The sequence below is a fragment of the Pogona vitticeps genome, chromosome 15 (genome assembly GCF_051106095.1).
Source record: "Pogona vitticeps strain Pit_001003342236 chromosome 15, PviZW2.1, whole genome shotgun sequence".
Lineage (NCBI taxonomy): Eukaryota > Metazoa > Chordata > Lepidosauria > Squamata > Agamidae > Pogona > Pogona vitticeps.
In genome coordinates this window covers 12509502-12528195 of record NC_135797.1, presented here as the reverse complement: position 1 = coordinate 12528195, position 18694 = coordinate 12509502, and the positions used below count along the sequence as shown (strand labels likewise).

The window sequence follows — 18694 nt, the reverse complement described above, 5'->3', positions numbered from 1 at the left end:
GAGTCCAAACTCTGTCAGCGAGGCTTCACCACATGTCATCCCCGGAACGTCGTCACTCACCGGCTGTCGATGGAGTTGACTTTCTCCCGGACCTTGTCCGCGTGGAAGGCGTCCTCCGTGATCAGCTTCCGCCCGGCATCTACCAGCCCTTTGATCCTCTCCCCATTGGCCTCCATGGTGGTCATGAAATCCTCGTGCTTCTTGATGGCAGCCTCCGCAGCCTGGAGGGAACTGGGCATGCTGGTGTGCGTCAAAACGTATTCCTAGGAGGAAAAAAAAGGACAAGGGCTCTCTGTTTGCCGAGCGAGACGTCGGCGAGTTCGAATCCCCACCACCCCCGGGCCTCCTTGACAGGGGGCTGGTGGACTCGGATGATGCACAGGGTCTCCCTTCCTGCTCTGCAGTTTGAAGATGATCCCTCCAGGGCTGGCACGGAGGGGATTAAAAACCTCACCGGCCAGCCCCTTTCTGTCCTGTGTGCGAAATGCTTTCCGTTCTAATTGGGCCTCGAGGCTTCGCCCGGGTCCGACGGCCTCACCCCCAACCGGCGTCCTATCCCTTCGGGCCCGTTTACCTGGTTACTCAGCACCCCTTCCACCTGCTTGGTGTCCCGTAGGAAGATCTGGAAGCCGCAGGCCCTCGAGAGCAGCTGGTGGCGGTTCTCCCACATCTGGCCGAGCTCCGTCCAGCCGGTGTCGAGGGCCTGGAGGCGCTGGTGGAGGAACATGTGCTGGGCGTCCGTGTGGCCCCGGGTCACCTCCTCGCCCATGGCCCGCAGGCGCCGGTAGTCGTCCCGGTAGTGCTCGACCTCGTTCCGGATGGTCTCGTGCTGGCTCAGGAGGCGCTCGGCCTCGGGCAGCGTGGCGGGGACGTCCTCCGAGGCCACGGCCGTCTGGGTCCGCAGCAGCCACGCCTGGAAGTCGTCCAGGTCCCGCAGGAATCCCTGCAGCTTGCTGGCTTCGCCCAGCGACTCCTCCCGGTGCCGCATGGTCTCCCGCAGCGCCTCCCAGGTCCCGTCAATGTCGGCGAGGCGGTCCCGGAGGGCGGCCGCCTGCTCCGGGTGCTGTTCCGCCAGCCGGGCCGCCTCCTCCTGCAGGTCTTGGACTTTCCCCTGAATGGCCGCCAGGTCCCGCTCCATGCCCGCCAGCTTGCGCTGCAGCGCCATCACCCCGGCCAGGTCGTTCCCCAAACTCTGCGTCGACTCGATCACCTTCGTCTTCTCTCGCATCCACCCCTTGGTCTCGTTGCACTCCAGGTAGTAGTTCTGGATGCTGAGCGCCGAGGTCAGGGCGTCCTTCTTCCGGCTGGCCAGGGCCTGGAACTGCTGCCACCTACGGACGGGGAAAGAAAGGAGACCCTCTCAATCTCCCACAGACCCCCCCTCTGCCATTTTTTAAATCAAGTTCAACAAGAATCCACAGCATGGTCTCTGGCTCCCTCAAGTGGCCAGTTTTGGGAAATACACCCTGAAAATACCTACTTCTAACTTTTTTTCTTTTAATACAGTGGTACCTCGCTAGACGATGATAATCCATTCCATTGAAATTGCTGTTTAGCGAAATCATCATCTAGCGAAAAGCATTTCCCCATCGGAATGCACTGAAACCTTTAGGGTCATGACCATGAAGGTCCTTAGAATGACATATTTCATGTATTTACGGTTTATCTGTAGTTCAGATGCTGGTCACTGACTGCAAATCTTGCCCGCTGAATCCTTCCACACCCTCCCCCACATCCCTTCCCCCCCCAAAGCGTAGCTGTGGGGCACCCACCTGGTGTTGAGCTCCTCCCGAGTAGCCTGGATGCTCTCCTTGTTCCTGTGATCGGTGCCCAAGAGCCGGCTGGCGATCTCGTTCACCGCCGCGATGCGGGAGGCTAGGTTGTTCATCTCCGGCTCCAGAGTCTCAAACCTGGGAGGCGCATTTAAGAGGAGAGTTAGGGAGAGAGAGAAAGGCCGCGGATCCTTCCCGGCGATTCAAAAACTAAAGAAATAAACAGAAACACCCCGGAAATTCGCATCATGAAAGTCAGGAAATGGGTTTGTGATCCTCAGCTGAACGAGACCAATAGAACACAAGTCCGGTCGCACTCTTAGAATTTTCTGGGAAGCACCACTTCTGCCTTCTCTTGACACCCAAATGTATTACACAGCAGGGACCCCCATATCCATCACAACCCTCCCTGTGGGTGGTGAGAACTGTGGATTTTAGGAAACGCTATCTAACGCATAGACTTTGTCCCCCTCTTGTGGCCGGTTCTGGTAACGACACAGTGGAAATGTATTTCTGTAGTGAATGCTATCCATAACATGGTCTCTGTCTCCCTCTAGTGGCCAGTTCTGGCAACTTCGCCCTTGGAAATATACATATATTTCTAGGATTTTTCTTTTAATATTTTCAGACCGTGGATCAGTGAATCAGCAGATGCCGATCCAACCGTTCAGGTGACGGCAGGAAGGACAGGGAGGTTATACCGGGCTGACCCACTGACCTCTGCTGAACCACTTCCAGGTCCTCCAACTTTTCCGGCACGTCCATGGTCTCGATCCAGTACTCCCTCTCGCCGATCCAGAGGCCGCAGGCGTCGGCCTCGCTGAACATCTGATAGAGGTTGAGGGCGTCCTGCAGAGCCTGCTTGCGGTGCTCCGCCAGGGTCACCAGCTCCTCGTAGCGCTGCTCGAGCGCTGGCAAACGCCCGTCCACCTCGGGGGAATGGGCAAAGGCCGGCGGCAGGCTGCGCGCCTGCTCGTGCAGGGCGTCCAGGGCCGGGCGGTGGTTGTGGATCTCCTCCTCCACATCCTTGTGCTTCTTCACGAGGCTCTGGGTCGAATATTCGTCGTGGCCGACCTCCGAGCTGGAGACCAAGCGGAGGGCGTCCAGCAACCAGGCCTCCATGTCGTTGGCGTCCGCCTGGAACTGATAGAGGTTCGAGGCCTGGAGGAGACGCCGCTCCCGCCCGCTCGACAGGGCCTCCAGCTGCTCCCACTGCTCCTCGATGTCTCGGATCCGCTCGGCCACCTCGGCGGCCCCAAAGTGGCCTTCGGCGACCAGCTGGCGGCCTTCGGCGATGCTCTGCTGGAGAGGGCCGGCCCGGCCGCTCATCTCGTCCCGGAAGGCGTTGTGCTTGCTGGTGAGACGCAGGGCGCTGGTCAAGTCTTTGCCGAAGTCGTCGGAGGACAGGATCCGGCTCTGCTCCCGGATCCAGGCCTCCTCCTCGCCCATGTCCCAGAAGAACTTCCACAAGCGGCGCGATTCCTCCAGTTTGGCCCGCCGCTGGGCCGCCAGGGCCACCAGTTCCCGATAGCACCGGTCCAGCGTGGCCAATCGGTCTTGGACCAAACGGGGGTCACAGGGTTTGTATCCTGCCAGCATCAAGACCAACGTTAGGAGACACCCCCCTCGCTTGCTGCCTTTCAAACGATGCTGAGGCTTTAACTCTCCTTGCCCCCAATCTTGTTGAAAACTCTCCTTGCCCCCAATCGCTTTACAATTGTCCCGCATTACGATGAAACCGCATTACGACGTTTTTGTGATCACTTTTGCGATCGCAAAACGATGGTCTGAATAGGGGTTTTTTGCTTTGCGATGATCGGTTCCCTGCTTCAGGAACCGATTCTTCGTAAAATGACAATTTTAGAACAGATCGGCGGTTTCAAAATGGCCGCCGGATAAATAAAATGGCTCCCCGCTGTTTTCTGGGACGGATTCCTCGCTGCACAGGCACCGAAAATGGCCGCCCTATGGAGGATCTTCACTGGACGGTGAGTTTCCAGCCCATTGGAACGCACTGAAGGAGTTTCAATGCATTTCAATGGTCTTTTTATTTTTGAATTACGATGTTTTCGTTCTACAGCGATTTCGCTGGAACGAATTAACGTCGTAATGCAGGGCACCACTGTAATGGAAAGAGGCTCAGACTGAGACCTCACAGCATGCCGTAGGTTGAGAGAACCATCGTTTAGAACCCAAACCAGAGGACCAACGTCTGGGAAAATGCAGGAAAAGCATGATTTAGGTCACAGTAGAGAATGCTGGTACTGTCCGAGGCCAGAGGACGGAGGGTCATAAGCCCAGTTTGTTGATTCACACAACACAACAAACTACAGTAGGAAACTCCCCCTCCCCCCCCGTATTCACAGAGGATCCCCCTTCCCCGGATGCTGAAAAATGCAGATGATAACAAAAGCTTTCAATAGCCAATGCTACACATAGCGTGGCCTCCGGCTCCCTCTAATGGCCGCTTCTGGTACCCTCACGTTCAGAAATACGTATTTCTAGCATTTTTCCAGTGGATAAGTGAAGCCGTGGATACCGATCCTGCAGATAAGGAGGGATCCCACTGTACTTTATCAATAATGGAGCAGAACGGTTCAAGCCTGCCCAATGCAATTCAGGTCTAGAGGTGCAGGGTAGAAATCCAATAAAACAAATAAATAAATAGCTTTACACTCAGGAGGGCCCTCAACGTGGAAAGGGGCTCTTACCCTCTCCGGACGAGGCAAAGCGCTGGGCGGCCACGCTGATGGCCTTCACCCGCTCGGCCTGGATGGCGATGTCGGCCTCCACCAGCGCATGGATCTGGAGCAGGTCCTCCACCCCGTGTAAATGCTTCCCGAAGTCCTGAGACTGGAGCCGGCCCTGGGAGGAAAGGACCGCAGGGGATGAGCGATCCGGGGGCCATACTGACTCCTCATCAGGCGGCTTCTGCTACCCCCGACAGCGCTTTAAAATTGGTTTATAGAGTTTTTTGGGATTCCAACTCGACTCGTGAGTAGAGTCCGGACTGCCGGACTGCAGTTTAACCACCGGGCCACTGTAATGAGCTACCTAATGAAACATGGGCCAAGTTCTTGCGGCTTCGCCTAGTAAACGGCTGTAATCGGCTTCGGTCCAAGCTCCTCTCAAAGACCACCACGTCTCTCCCATCACGATGGAGGACCTGCTCAGGTCGGAAGACCATGGGGAGAGGCCCTTCTCTCACCATTTTCACTGACGCATTTGATGGGGGACACAGGAGAGGGCCTTCTCAGTGGCTGCTCTCAGCCTGCGGAACTCCCTGCCACTGGAGGCCAGCCTGGCCCCAATCTATGCTCTCTTTCCGCAAGCAGGCAGAGAGACCGTTCCCTTCCAGCAAGTTTTCCCTCTCTGACCGCTGGCTGCCTGAGTGGGTTTGTGCCTTACTCCTCTGAATGCTTTTGGAGTCACTTATGTTTACCTTTTGTTTTTTTTAAAGGAGGTATCTGTCAGATCCTTTTAAGCTTTTCTATACTTACTGTTTTTAGCTTTAAATATTCTCTTTTAAACGATTTAAGCCGCCTTGGATCTGTTCTTGTTGTTTTTAAGGAGAAAGGAGAAGTATATATATATATATATATATATATAGTAAGTAATAAATAGGAGATTGCCCTTGAGTAGATTTTAAGTCAGCCCATTCCTCCATCAATTGCATGGATTCAAATGGGTCTCCTCTACCTGAAATGTCCTATGCTTCACAGAATGCTAAACCCTCACGGATTCAGGTGGACCTAATCTAGTGCAATCTACTATTATAGGAAACAAAGGGATCCGGGTTCAAAATTAAAGCGGTCCCGGCCGGGGGGGGCGCCAAGTTCCCCTTTGATCCCGCCCGCCACCCTCCGGCTTTCACTTTACCTTCATCTCCTCCAGCCAGTCCATCAGGTAGACCAGATCCTGGAACACTTTCTGCAGCTCAAAATGGAGCATCAGGCGCTCGCGCCGCGTGGCCACCAGCTCCCGCAGATAATCCCACAGCCGCGCCACGTTGTTCCTCCGCGCCACCACCCGCTTGAGGTCGTGGTAGCCTTCCGCTTCCAGCTCGGCCGCCACCGCGTTGACGGCCGCCACCCGCTCGCTGTAGGCCACGATGTCCGTCTCGATGGCCTCGTGCTTCCGCACCGCCGCCTCCACGGCCGAAATATCCGACCCAAAGTTATCCTGCAAAATGTATAGATTTCTTAGTTACTCTCCTATAGATTTCTTAGTGATATTTCTATCCTGCACATGAGCGCCCCTTTATCTGCGGGATCGGTATCCACTGATTCACTTATGCACGGCCTGAAAATATTACAAATATTAAGGGTGGAAAAATCCCAAATATATATATTTTAATAATGGTTAACAGAACTGGCCACTACAGGGAGGAAGAGACCACGCTATGTATAGCATTCACTATTAACGCAGTGTTTGCTGTAATCCACATTTTCCAGCATACACAGCGGGCCTTGGAACCGATTCCCTGCAGATACACGGCTGCTGCTGTAACATCTTTCTTCTCTCCTCCTCCTCCTCCTTATGAGGTCGAAAAGAGGGAATGTGGAAATTATGCTCTATTTGGGCACGAGAACTGATCCGGAAAGTTTGCATGTCTGTTTTCTGTTCCGTTTGTCGTTTGGGAAAAAAATACCACTTAGAGGTCTAAAAGAGCGGATCCTGGCTCCCAAGCTCCTGCCACCTGCCGCTGTGCCCAACGGTAGGGCCGGCGCCCTGGAAGACAAGACAGGCCCGCCCGCCCCGCTTCCCGCCTCCATCGCGCAGCACCCACCTGCGAGACGAGCCGCTGATTCTCGCTCAGCCAGGTCTCGCGCATGGCCGCCTTGCGGTCGAACCGGGCCGCCAGCTGCTCCAGCTTCTCCTGCCGAATCAGCTCATTGCGCAAGGCCAGCTCCCGCTCGTGCTCCGCTTTCTCCAAACGCTCCCAGCCCTGAAGGTGCGGGGGGGGGGACATAAAGGGGGGGGAAATGTCTCATGGCGCACACCAACTCTCCCCACGGAAAAGCAGGGGGCCCGCCGGGAGCTGCCCCCCTCTTTTCCGCTTCCTCCTCGCTCACCTTGTTGATATCAGAGATCAGCCTCCCCTCCCGCGGCATGTAAACCTTCTGGTTATTCGCTCTCATCTTGCTTTGGATGGTGAAAAGCAGAACTTCGAGATTTCCCTTTTCCGTGAACCTGGGGAACACAGGAACGGAAAACAGGAATGAGACCAAGTGAAGGATAAAGGAGGTGCATCAAATCAGGGGGTCCTGTCCTTACTCAATTTCTTCTATGTCTGTTTGAGTTACATTTTCACCCTGCCTTTCTTCCAACAGCCTCAAAGCCCCACTGATCTGGTTCGCTATCTCCCCATCCACCTTCCCTAATGAGAGGTGCAGTGAGTTCCGCAGATGAATAGGGACTTGAATCCAGACCTCCCTACTTCCCAGACCCTCTCCCGGTTGATACAGCCTGTTGGATTCTCCTTCCCTACCCGGACCCAGGCTTCAGAAGGCTTACTTGGGGGGTTTCTCCACGGTGCGGTAAGTGTTAAAAGCCTGCAGCTGGTTCTGCACCCCGCTCAGGCAGTTGGCCAGCTTCCGGTCGTACAGCGTCAAGATCGTCTGCTCAATCCACTGCAGGAGGTCCGAGGCGAGGGTCTCGTATTTTTCTATCAGCTTGTCCGCCTCAATCGCGTGATCCAGGACCTGGAATGCAGAGAGAATGGATGGATCAGGACCCTTGTGGGCGGGGGGGGGGGGGAAGACCCCGAAAATGCCAGCTAGCTCAGGGACCACGCCATCTTCTCCTTTGAGATCCTGTCTCGTGTCACCTGAGAAGCAGCAGGATCTGTTCTTGATCATCCCACAACTGCAGGACAGGCAAGAATGGGCTCAAGTTGCAGGGAGCCCGGTTTTGGCAGAAGATCATAAAAAAAAAATTCTCGGATTGGGGAGGGGGGCTCCTCCACCCCCCCAAGCCCTCCGCCACGGCCACGGCGGCCATCCTTGCAGCCGGTACCTTTCCGATCCGCTTCCCTTCCACGGCTAAGGCTTTCATCTTCGAAAAATAGTGGTAGTAGGTGGCTACATAAGTGATAATGGACTTCTCGTCCGGCTGGTCCACGTTCACATCTAGGTTATTTAAAAAAAGGAGAAGCAGCGGGTAGAAACGAGAGAAACAGGGATGTGGAAGAGATGATTTATCTCCAAACCCATTGGGGGGAACTTCCTTGGCCAGGGTGATCACAGGGACCTCGTTCAAAAAGGCTCTGCCCCCCCCCCCGATTCCTCCCTAAGCCCTGAAATCGCGCTCCGGCCGTATGAATTTAAGGACACCAGAACGTTGCAAACGTCAGAGACTAAACACCTAACGTAAACCAACGGCCTCTTTCCTCCAGCGTCTTATCCAAGGCTTCTTGGGAAGCCCGGAAGACCTAAGAGTGTGAGCTCGGTCAGCAAACCGACGTGATATGCCCCAACGCGACCGCCACCCCCCGGTCTGGAATCTGAAAAACAACTCTGCCGGAAAAACGTTCAGCGGAGAGGGACCTTTCCTGGCTGGGGGAACTGCAAATCTATCTGGCACGAAGCAAAAGTTCCCTTCTGCCTCTGGATTCAAGCGCAGTGCTTTTGTTCTCTAGAGTCTGTCGCTGAAAGCAGCCGTGTTTGTCAAGTTTGCTGTATGCGCTGTTCCCAACCGTAAGAACATTATAAAAAATTTTTCTTTCTCTTACTAAGGTCTCGAGAGTGAGTAACCTGAGACGGTAAGCGCCGGCCGAGTGAGAAAAGGGGTGGACTTTAATTCAGTCAATCTTTCCATCTAACCTACCTCGTAGGGCTGTCGTAAGTACAACCAGGTCGGTAGAGGAGATTCATACAGAGGTTTAGAAACAATAAACTAAAACGTTGCAGAGAGAGTCCCTCTCCTATCATGTCGCTCTGCCACCAAGCTACAGGACCCAGATAGAAAACACAACGGTCCCGAGCGAGGGACCCAGGAAGGGGGCCAAACCAGAGTAACCCTCAGTCCCCCAGGATCACCTCACCTCTTCTCCTGTCTCTCTTGCAAACAAAAAGTTTGATTTAGGTGCTGTCGTGCATAAGGATCAGCTGTGCTGAATCCTATCACAGCCGACGTCCACCGAACCTCCTTTTCCTGCTTTGCCGAGGTAAAGAGGCAGGGCTGGAACTCCACGCCCATCATCCCCAAACCTCAGCCTTTCTAGCTGGGGCAGATGGGAACCGGAGTGCTGCCCCATCTGGTGGGCCACACGCCTGCACCCTGGGGGTCTGAGCCTCAGAAGAAATGGGGGGAACAAATCCCATTTTGCTTTATCTTTCACCCGCCTGTTATAAAACCCAACCACCATCTTATTTCGGCGGCTCTTGGCAAGTAGAATCACATGGAAGGGAAAGAATCTTGAAAAAAGAAAGAAAAAGGGCCAATCCCAGACCTTTTTCTTCTTCTTTTACTCTAGAGCAGGAGCATCGTCCGTCAGAGCCCCTGGGGGGGGGCACTGATTTTCCCTGGGCAGGTAAAGGCGACGTGGAGGATGCTTTCACATTTTTACTATTTTTTAAAAGGTCAGAGGAGCGCCAAGGAAGGCAGGCGGGGGTGGAAAATACGAAAGTAAAGGCTGAGCCGTTCCTTTCTCTCTCTTGGAAGAGATTCCGGCCTTCGCGGCGGCCATTTAAAGGGCAAGAACCGCCGTTTAAACAGCAATGGGTTTGCAACTCTCGTTAAAAATTAAAAGCTGGACTCCAGCGGGCCAAAAATATTCCCGTTAAAGCTGAACAGGTCTGGCTGGATAAACCACAAAAATTCAAAGGAGCTTGCTAGAAAATGGAGGACTGCAGTCACGTCTCCTCAGAGGAACAGTGACCGCACCTGTTAGTGGCTTTATTTCTTTCTCTATATCCTATTACAACATTTTAAATCCCAATGGTAGCTCAAGAATGAAAATGCTGGCTGCTTTTTCTTTCGGTTTATTCCTTGGTTCCCATTATATCCCGTCTTTTCCCCCTCTAAAGGGGGTCCAAAGCCCTCTATCCCCATTTTTACGATTAAGACCACTATCTATTTGGGTCTGGATTCCTCTACTGACCAAGGGGATGGTCTTAAAGGCCCCTTCCAACTCAACAATTCTGTTAAGTGATTCAAGGTCACTTAATATCTGAAACGGGGACTAGAATCTGCGCTAGTCCAACACTCACTGCTATGCCACACTGCCTCCCAAAAGGCTGGGCAAAATAAGCATCACATTTAAACAGAGAAGGCCAGGTTGGTCGATCTGTCCTGTTTCAAGAAGCATTCATGGACACCCTCTCTTAATTAGCTATGGTCCCTGAATATTTGGGATTTCTTTGAATTATGGTGTGTGCTTCACTGTTGGGCGGTTTAATGTCGGCTCGGTGGCCCATTGCTTCCTTTTTTTGTCGTAAAGCCCTTAGAGGAGTACATGAACCCTATAAATGCATGAAATAAATAAATCAATAAATCTGCCGAGTTGCGATCCAACAACTCTACCCATCGGGCCCCGGCTGCCTCTCAAGGGTTGTATCCATCATCCTGGGGAGCTCATTATTAACTTCATTGTTCACCACAACGTCGCCGCCCCCTGCCTGCTGATCCAGACGTCGTTTTTGCCCGAAAAAAGGAAAGAATATAGACGGGAAGACCCCCCAAAACCACAACCCAACCAAGACACAAACAGAAAGTGAGTCTGACCCACCTTCCGGGTCTAAGAGCTTTGTCAAGCCTAGTTCCTTTTCAGCAATGTTGAAGGCATTTTGGAGGTTGTAGTGTGCGTTGCATCTTTTCAGCGTGTCGATGTCTATCAAGTCCGGCCTGTGGAGAACACCAAAGTGAAAACACACACACACACAGGGCAGGGAATCAAAGCGGGAAGGTTCACCGGTCCTGATCCACAAAGCACTTGTCATTATAACAGTGTTTTTACACAGGGCCAAAGACCACAGTAAAAGAAATAACCGATCTGGAAGTGGGAAAGTAGACGAGAATTAACTGCATGCAGACAGATGGCATCCTCTTCCCCCCCCCCCAAAAAAAACTAAGGACTAGGAGCTTGACACTGAGGAAGAGAGCAATGTGGGATTTCTAACTTTTCAAAAGAAGATTTTAAGGAAAAGTGGCGGCCAGATTTCTACTCCCCTAATGCCCCCCCCAAAAAATCAATACAGTGCCCAAATCCTTGTTAGAAGCTTCTCTTCTGCAAGTGGTCGAACAGCCCCCAAAAGCTGTGCCCGCTTGGGAAAAAAGAGGCTGATTTACCTGCCCAAACGCCAGTAGGAGAGAGTATCTATTAAAGTTTTCGCTGCTCTTCACACGGAGGAGGAAGGGGTTAAAAAAACACCCTCCACCTTGCTCTCAGCTTATGTGGGAGCAGATCGGGGACAGGAGTCTGATCCTTTTTTTTAAAAAAAAAGGGCCGTACAGATAATTAGCCTTACAGTTGGCTGGGTAACTCTGTGGTTTAGATGCCTGGCTGCAGAGCCAGAGGTTGGAAGTTCAAATCCCCCACTGGACCTTCAAGGGTTAAGACTGGGTAGCCTTGGGCAATTGGCACCGTCCCAGGGTTCCCCCTAGAGGAAGGGAAGGGTAAAGCACTTCCAAGTGTGCTCTACCTGGAAATGCTGAAAAGGGTCTCCATAAGTCAGAATCGACTTGATAGTGCATGATTCTTCTTCTTGAAGAAGAGGGGTTCGCACATTCGGAAGGAAGGGGGTGGGGAAAGCATGCATTACCATAAGCAGCCTGCAAGGACAGTATGTCCAGTGGCGGAATCGAATCTAACCCGACCACCGGCACTGACCTGTGTTTGTGGACAATGGCGTTGAACGCGAGGCCGTCTCTCCAACTCGTGGTAAAATTGTGGACATTCACATTTGGGTATCTGAAACGGGATCAGGAGAGAGGAGGCCCCTGCTTAGTCATTTTGCTTCTTTTTCAGTTCAAATTTTGGGCGTTCCCCAACCTTCACAGCAGGTCACAAAAGGGAGACCTAATAGGAATCGGTCTCGTCGGACCTCCCATTTGGTTCAAAGCCATGTCCCTGCGGATGCTGAAAACCGTGGATAATTGTGAACGTTATTTTAATAACGATGCTCTACAGAGCATGGCCTCTGGTTTCCTCTTGTGGCCAGTTCTGGTAACTTCATCTTAGGAAATACATATTTCCTGGTTTTTTAAAACTACCGTATTTTTCCGTGTATAAGACGCCTCCATGTATAAGACGCCCCCCACTTTTGTAACCCAAAATTAAGAAATCTAAGTGGGGCTTAGCAAGTGGAGGGGAAAGCAGGGATCAAAGCCCTGCAGGATCACTTTGATCCCTGCTTTCCCCTCCATTTATTTTTGTTCTTTCCTCATCTTACTTCCGAGTATAAGACGACCCTCAATTTTTAGTCTAAAGATTTTAGAGAAAAGTACAGTCTTATACACGGAAAAATACAGTATATATATTTAATATATACGGGTAAGTGTAAATACGAGTGCGGGTAAGTGAATCAGTGGATACCTGATCCACAGATAAGGGAGTCCTACTGTTCTTGATTAACAGAGGCTAACATCCTGTTGCTTGGCGTAATGCTATAATAAAAGAGGCCTGAATCAACCCCTCTGCACGTTGCTTGCAATGGTTCTAACTCTGGTTGCGACTTAATTTAGCACAGTAAGTTGCAACCTGAGTAGGCCCATTTGGATCCACAGAACCTCTGGGACAGCGAACTCACCCAACCTGCAGTGATTCGGTGGGTCTAATTTAGTGCAACGTACGACCAGAAGCAACAGGATTTCAGCCACCGACAATAGCCCTGAAATCACATCATTTAAAAAAAAACCCCGAAACAAAGCAAGAAAAGCTTGCACTCGTCCGGGACAGGAAGAGGCGACGACAGACCCCAGAAAAATCGCTGATCAAGGCTTTGGCTGAGTTTCTGAGCATGTCCAGAGTGCCTTTCACAGCCGAGTCTACCCCTTAGGCTTCGGTTCGACTGGGGTAAACAACTCCAGACCGTGTTTAAAACGAGAGAGGAGACCGAGGGCTGTGTCACGCCCCAGATGAACTGGATCTGAACCTGGGGGGGGGCCACGTCCAGCCCCAGACGGCAGCCCCACGCAGCGGGGGAAAGAAGGGGAACCTGAACCGTGTTTTCTTTCCCACCCCGCCTTCCGTCCTCACCCAGCCGTTTTCATCTGACACCAGAGCAGTAAGGCATCTTTTGCTGATTTCTTCTCCTTATTATCTTCAGTCTCCACGCTGATATCCTGGATCTAAGAGAGGGGGGGAAAACATACACCTTGATCAATCACAACTGAAAAACCCTTCTACAGTGGTGCCCCGCATATGAGGTTAATCCATTCCGGATTTTTAAAAAAAGCAAAGCGTGCTGCTTATATACCGCCCCATAGCGCTTCAAGCACTCTCCGGGCGGTTTACAATTTAATTATGCAGGGTACACATTGCCCCCCCAGCAAGCTGGGTACTCATTTTACTGACCTCGGAAGGATGGAAGGCTGAGTCGACCTTGAGCCGGCTACCTGGGATTTGAACCCCAGGTCGTGAGCACAGTTTTAGCTGCAGTACAGCGGTTTAACCACTGCGCCACGAGGCTATGTGAAACCTTCGCTATGTGAAAACTTCGCTAAACGGAACGGGGAAGCCCATTGGGCACAAAACTCACCGTTTAGCGAAGTTTACAGGGTTCGGCAGCCATTTTCGCGCCCTCGGTAAATGAGGGGAGGGTGTGAAAACACTGCGCGTGGCCATTTTGGACGTCCGGCAGCCATTTTGAAACCACTGAACAGCTGATCCGCAGGCATCGCAAAGTGAAGATCAGTAAGCGAAACGCTTACCGATCTTCGCTATGCGAGTTTTGCCCATTGGGGCCGACACTATGCCTCCGCATTAGCGATCCCGAAAACGGGATCGCTATGCGGATTCGTCGTTATACGGTGTGCTCGTTAAGCAAGGCACCACTGTATTTTAATTTTTTTAATTATCAACACTTGCATCTCGGGTTTTCCTGCTCAAGAGTTTTTTTCATGAGCTTCTAAGAGGGGAAAGGAAAGGAAAGAAGTGGAATTCTGTTCCTACATGAAGATTTTCCGGCCCACCTCAGGGAGAGGGCCAACGTGGGGCGCTCACGGACGGTACCTGGAAACGGAGGATGATGGTCCAGATGAGGCCCAGCGTGAGGCGATGGTTGCCGTCAACGATGTCGTGCGACCCCATGTTCTCCAAGTGGACGCGCTGCTCCTTCAAGAACTGGAGGGCCTTGTCCACATTCTCCAGGCAGTGGATTCGCATCCGGCCCTTGGTTGGCTTGGGCTTGGAGAAGAAAAAAAGGGATGCTTCATCGGAACCCAGGAACCGTCTGAGAGTAGATGCACAGCGGTTCCCTCGAGCATGTGCAGAGCGCTTCCCCCCCAGGACATCAAACCTTAGTACGGCCATGACTGGGGGCTAAAATGTAAACTAAAAATAAAAACATCTGGAGCCCTGTCTCTCTATACTAAAAGTCACTAGCTTTCCAAGTTTCAGACCCTGGGGTTTTCTTCTGTGCGGTCAAAATGTATCCAACACATGGCCATCCTATGAACGAGTGACCCCCAAAATATCCCATCCTCAACAGACCTGCTCAGCTCTTGCAAAATTAAGGTCATGGCTTCCTTTATGAACTCAAACCATCTCGTATTTGGTCTTCCTCTCCTCCTGCTGCCTTCAGCTTTTCCCAGCTTTATTGTCTTTTCCGATCAATCTTCTCTCACCATGCGCCCAAAGAACCACAACCCCCAGTTTAATTATTTTTCCTTCTAGGGGAGAGTCCAGCTTGCTACTGGGGCAGGCGGTAGCAGCTGAAGATGAACCAAGAGTGGAGGATCTTCCATAGAGAACGGGAATGACATACGAGCTAACTCTTGTTAGTACTGCGCAGCGGAAGGCAATAAAAAAACCCTACTCCTTACCTTTTCACTTTGAAAACCTTATGATGAAACAAACCAAAGGGAAATGAATGGCGTCTTCTTCAAGCCCTAATTAGAAACGGCAGCTCTGAAATTTGGGACCTTTTGATCTATCATTTAATTAGATCCTTCCTCCAGACGGAGGCCACCCAGTAAGATGGTTCTTCCAGAAACAACGGCTGCCTAATTTTGCTCCTCCTGCAGTCTTTCAGCTGCATTCAATGTTTTTTTTTACCCTAATCTTGTTTTTTTATATAAATTAAAAAAAAACTGGTTTAAAGCCTCTCGGCGCTCCGATCTCCTGCTTCATCTCTTCACATTTTATATTCAATCCATCGTTCATTATGGCTTACTCGCCTTTAAACCTGCATCATAAATAACCAGTCTTGTTTATGCACTGCAACAAGAAATAAGACCCTTATCTATAAAATGAAATAACAACCCTCTACATGCAAGGTGGCAATTGCTGGTTGGCTAGCTCAGAGGTTGGGAGTTTGAATCCCCCACTGGGCCCTCCTGGGAGAACAGCCAGCCTAGGTAGCTTTGGGCCCAGTCGTCCCAGAGACTGGTAACCACTTTCAAGTATTCTTTACCCAGGAAAACCCTCAAAAGGGTCACCCTAAGCCAGAATTGACTTGACGGCATAAACGATTACAGTGGTGCCTCGCTGGACAGTTACCCCGCGTGACAGTTTTTTCGCTAGACATTGACTTTTTGCGATCGCTATAGCGATTCGCAAAACAGTGATTCCTATGGGGGAATTTCGCTGGGCAATGTTTGGTCGACGATTTGCTTTTCGCTAGACAATGATTTCGCTAGACAGCGATCTCAGTGGAACGGATTATCATCGTCTAGCGAGGCACCACTGTATTATTTAAAACATTTAAAAAGCTCCAAGTTTAATGAACGAGCCGTTCCTGTGAGACGCGCTGCTTCAAAGCCTGCCTGGAAAGGATGGGCTTAGCCTGAGGATGGGGTTGGTTTATTATCCACCCCCGGTATCATTGACTAGGGCTGATCTCTGATGTGGCCTGATGAGGACCACTGTCTGCTCTAACCACTACACATGCTAGCCGTCCTATCTGCACCCAGGCAGGTGCTTCTGCGTCTTTTTTCTGTCTGCCTGGCTGCCAACCACCCCTTGGCAAGGCTACGAACCGTGCCCGGCCGCGCCAGCTTGCCCCAGCCGGTTGGCACCAAAACGCGGCTTCCCCAGACAGGCGTTTGCGGGAAGGATCCCTGCCCGCGTTGTCGCCGGAGTTCAGAAGCCCCGAGGGAGGGGCACGGCTGGGGCTGCTGCCTGCATTCCTTCGCTCCTCCTGTTTGGAAACCAGCTTTCCCTTTTGCTCAATCGGATGGGTGGCGTCGGCTCCAAGCGCGGATCCGTTGACGGCAATCGGCAGGCGTGGGGCTTGCGGGGAAGCTGGCAATCGCTGGCCGTTCCCAGGCAAAATCGGGGACCTTCTGCTGGGAAGAGCAGCGTGGGCCGGCGCTCCGGGGATGGCATAAGCCGGTTCGACGACGTTCCGATTCTGGGCCTGCAACATTCCCATTTATATTTAAAAATAGGGTGGGTAGGGGAAACTCGTGACTCACAGCCTTTCCCAGAGCAAAACACCAACATGCGAGCGGCCGTCGTCGGCCGCTGGCTGCAGGCGGGCTGTTTGGCCCACTTTCTATGACCGAGTGGGCAGGTTTTGGGGAAGGAAAGGTTTGAAGATGCCCCCCCCATCGGTGGGAGGTGGCCCGGGAAGGATCACTTGAACGGCACGATCTTTATTTAACTTGGCCAAAAATTCCAAATGAAACTTCGCCAGAAGACCCAGGAAAATGTGGGGTTGCTTCGGCTCCACGCGGTCGGCAGGATGGGATTATCGGAAGGCTTAGAGGCCAAAGCGGTTTGCTTGTTTTTAAAGTTGTGTTTTAAATCTATTTTACTGGACATCCCCCTTCGGAAGCCCTGGAGGGCGGGAAACCAATCGATAAATACTTTTAATAAATACATTCATCCCTACGTAAATGTATACTCACGTACATAGGCTACAACATTGTAATATACTGCCTGGTGTAAAAAAAAATTGGTACAGTGGTGCCTCGCTAGACGATGATAATCTGTTCCACTGAAATCGCTGTTTAGCGAAATCATCGTCTAGCGAAAAGCATTTCCCCATTGGAATGCATTGAAACCTGTTTAATGTGTTCCAATGGGGAAGAATCGTCGTGGTCTAGCGAAAAAATTGTCATGCAGGGTAACTGTCTAGCGAGGCACCGCTGCAGAAGGATCGAAGGGTGATCTTGATTAAATGTGTTTGGTTCCTAGACCACCCACCCACCCTAGGTCCTTCTGAACATCTTTCAGCGCAATTCAGCATCCTTTTCTCTGTTTTCCCATTTCTCTTCTCCTCCCCCCCCTCCCAAAAAAACAGTACCAGCCAGAAATTTAGCAGCTCTGGCAGAAGATTCGATCAAAGCTGTCGGGCAGGGCAGACCTCAAAGCGCCAGCTTCCTTGGGAAACCAGAAAAACCGCTTCGCCGAGACTGGAAAGGCACCGTTCCCCTCTCCGCGGGCCCGTCGTTGGCACCGTTTGGTTCAACCGATCCGTGTGAGATTCACTCCCACGAACCGGGTCACCGGGCGGATGCCACAAAGCTGTTTTTTTTTTCTCTTTCTGACACAACCAGGCAGGAGACGACCACACCTGCGGGCACGCACCGCCACACCCACGGGGTGACAGCTCATCTTTCACCGTTGTGTGTGTGTGTGTGTGTTGTGAGGCTTGTCGTAACCTGAGATCTGTGCTAAAAAAAAAAAAAAAGCACATATCTTGGGCAGCAGGAAAAGAGGAAGGCCATATAAGAGATGGATTAATTCCTCAAAGGAACCACAGGCTTGGTTTGCAAGAGGTGAGCCGGGCTGGGGGAGGACCGGGGATTTTGGACAGGATCCACTGGAGATAACTTGACTGCATGCAACAAGGAATCCCACCGTACACATACAGCGAAATGCAGTTTAAAATAAATGTCTAATCTCTCTGCGTGCCGTAGGACCACTGGAAAATCATTATTGAGACACGAGAGTCCTTTTTGTCAGCCTCTGTTCTTAGCCAAGCGACAGCCTAACCTCCCAGAATATATATTTAATATTCTTCTGGTTGGCCTCATAAAGAATTATATTAACATGGGTTTCCCCCACCCCACCCCGTAATATTTCCTTTTTTTCACTTTAAACCACACCTGCCTGTTAGGTGGTCGAGGGGACTTTGCACGAAACAATTAAACCGGCTGCCGTGATCTCTGGAGGCAAAAAGGCTGAAGCTGAGGCTGTCTTATTTGGGGCACCTCATGAGAAGGCAGGATTATGTCCGGAAAAGACCGTCATGCTGGGAAAGGTGGAAGGCAGCAGGAAAAGAGGAAGACCCCCCCATGCGAGATGGACGGACCCCCTCAAGGAAGCCACAGGCTTTTGAGTGTGCAAGAGCTGAGCAGGACTGTTAAAAGATATTCTCGGGAATATTCATAGGGCTGACATGAGTTGCAGGTGATCTGATGGCACATTAACAGCAACAACAACAACTGTATTAATGTTAGAAATTAAAGATCTATGCCAAACGTCAATGGCATGAACACGACAGACCAAGATGAACAGGAACCTCTGGATGTTATCAGGTTCCTCTCCAGCTATCACTGCAGATAGTATGGCTAATGGGGCTGAACGAATGAGTGAGTGAATGAATGAATGAGTGAATGAATGAATGAATGAATGAACGGAATGTCATTCATTCCCTCCTTCCTTCCTTCCATTCCACCCTGATAAAGCCCAAAATATTTGGAGAAAGATATATCTTCACCCCGGGAGGGAGAATCAAATTAAAACCACCACCACCACCACCACCACCACCACCATCATCATCATCATCATCATCATCATCATCATCATC

The 18694-nt window shown here is 51.5% G+C and overlaps 1 protein-coding gene across 4 annotated transcripts in view; it reads right to left on the bottom strand.

The window, feature by feature from the left end:
• SPTBN2 (spectrin beta, non-erythrocytic 2) overlaps nt 1-18694 on the bottom strand; it is an 80543-nt gene that overhangs the window by 22799 nt on the left and 39050 nt on the right. For 3 of the 4 annotated variants that reach the window (XM_072983987.2, XM_072983988.2, XM_072983986.2), the window contains 14 exons: nt 13948-14121; nt 12973-13064; nt 11605-11685; nt 10504-10619; nt 7791-7903; nt 7290-7477; nt 6848-6965; nt 6562-6720; nt 5652-5954; nt 4484-4637; nt 2491-3361; nt 1773-1910; nt 575-1331; nt 61-263 (listed from right to left, as the gene is read on the bottom strand). In XM_072983987.2, the coding sequence (XP_072840088.2) occupies nt 61-263; nt 575-1331; nt 1773-1910; nt 2491-3361; nt 4484-4637; nt 5652-5954; nt 6562-6720; nt 6848-6965; nt 7290-7477; nt 7791-7903; nt 10504-10619; nt 11605-11685; nt 12973-13064; nt 13948-14121 (3467 nt within the window). Of the gene's footprint in view, nt 1-60; nt 264-574; nt 1332-1772; nt 1911-2490; nt 3362-4483; nt 4638-5651; nt 5955-6561; nt 6721-6847; nt 6966-7289; nt 7478-7790; nt 7904-8817; nt 8920-10503; nt 10620-11604; nt 11686-12972; nt 13065-13947; nt 14122-18694 lie in introns of those variants that run through there. The other variant, XM_072983989.2, reaches the window with a different exon arrangement.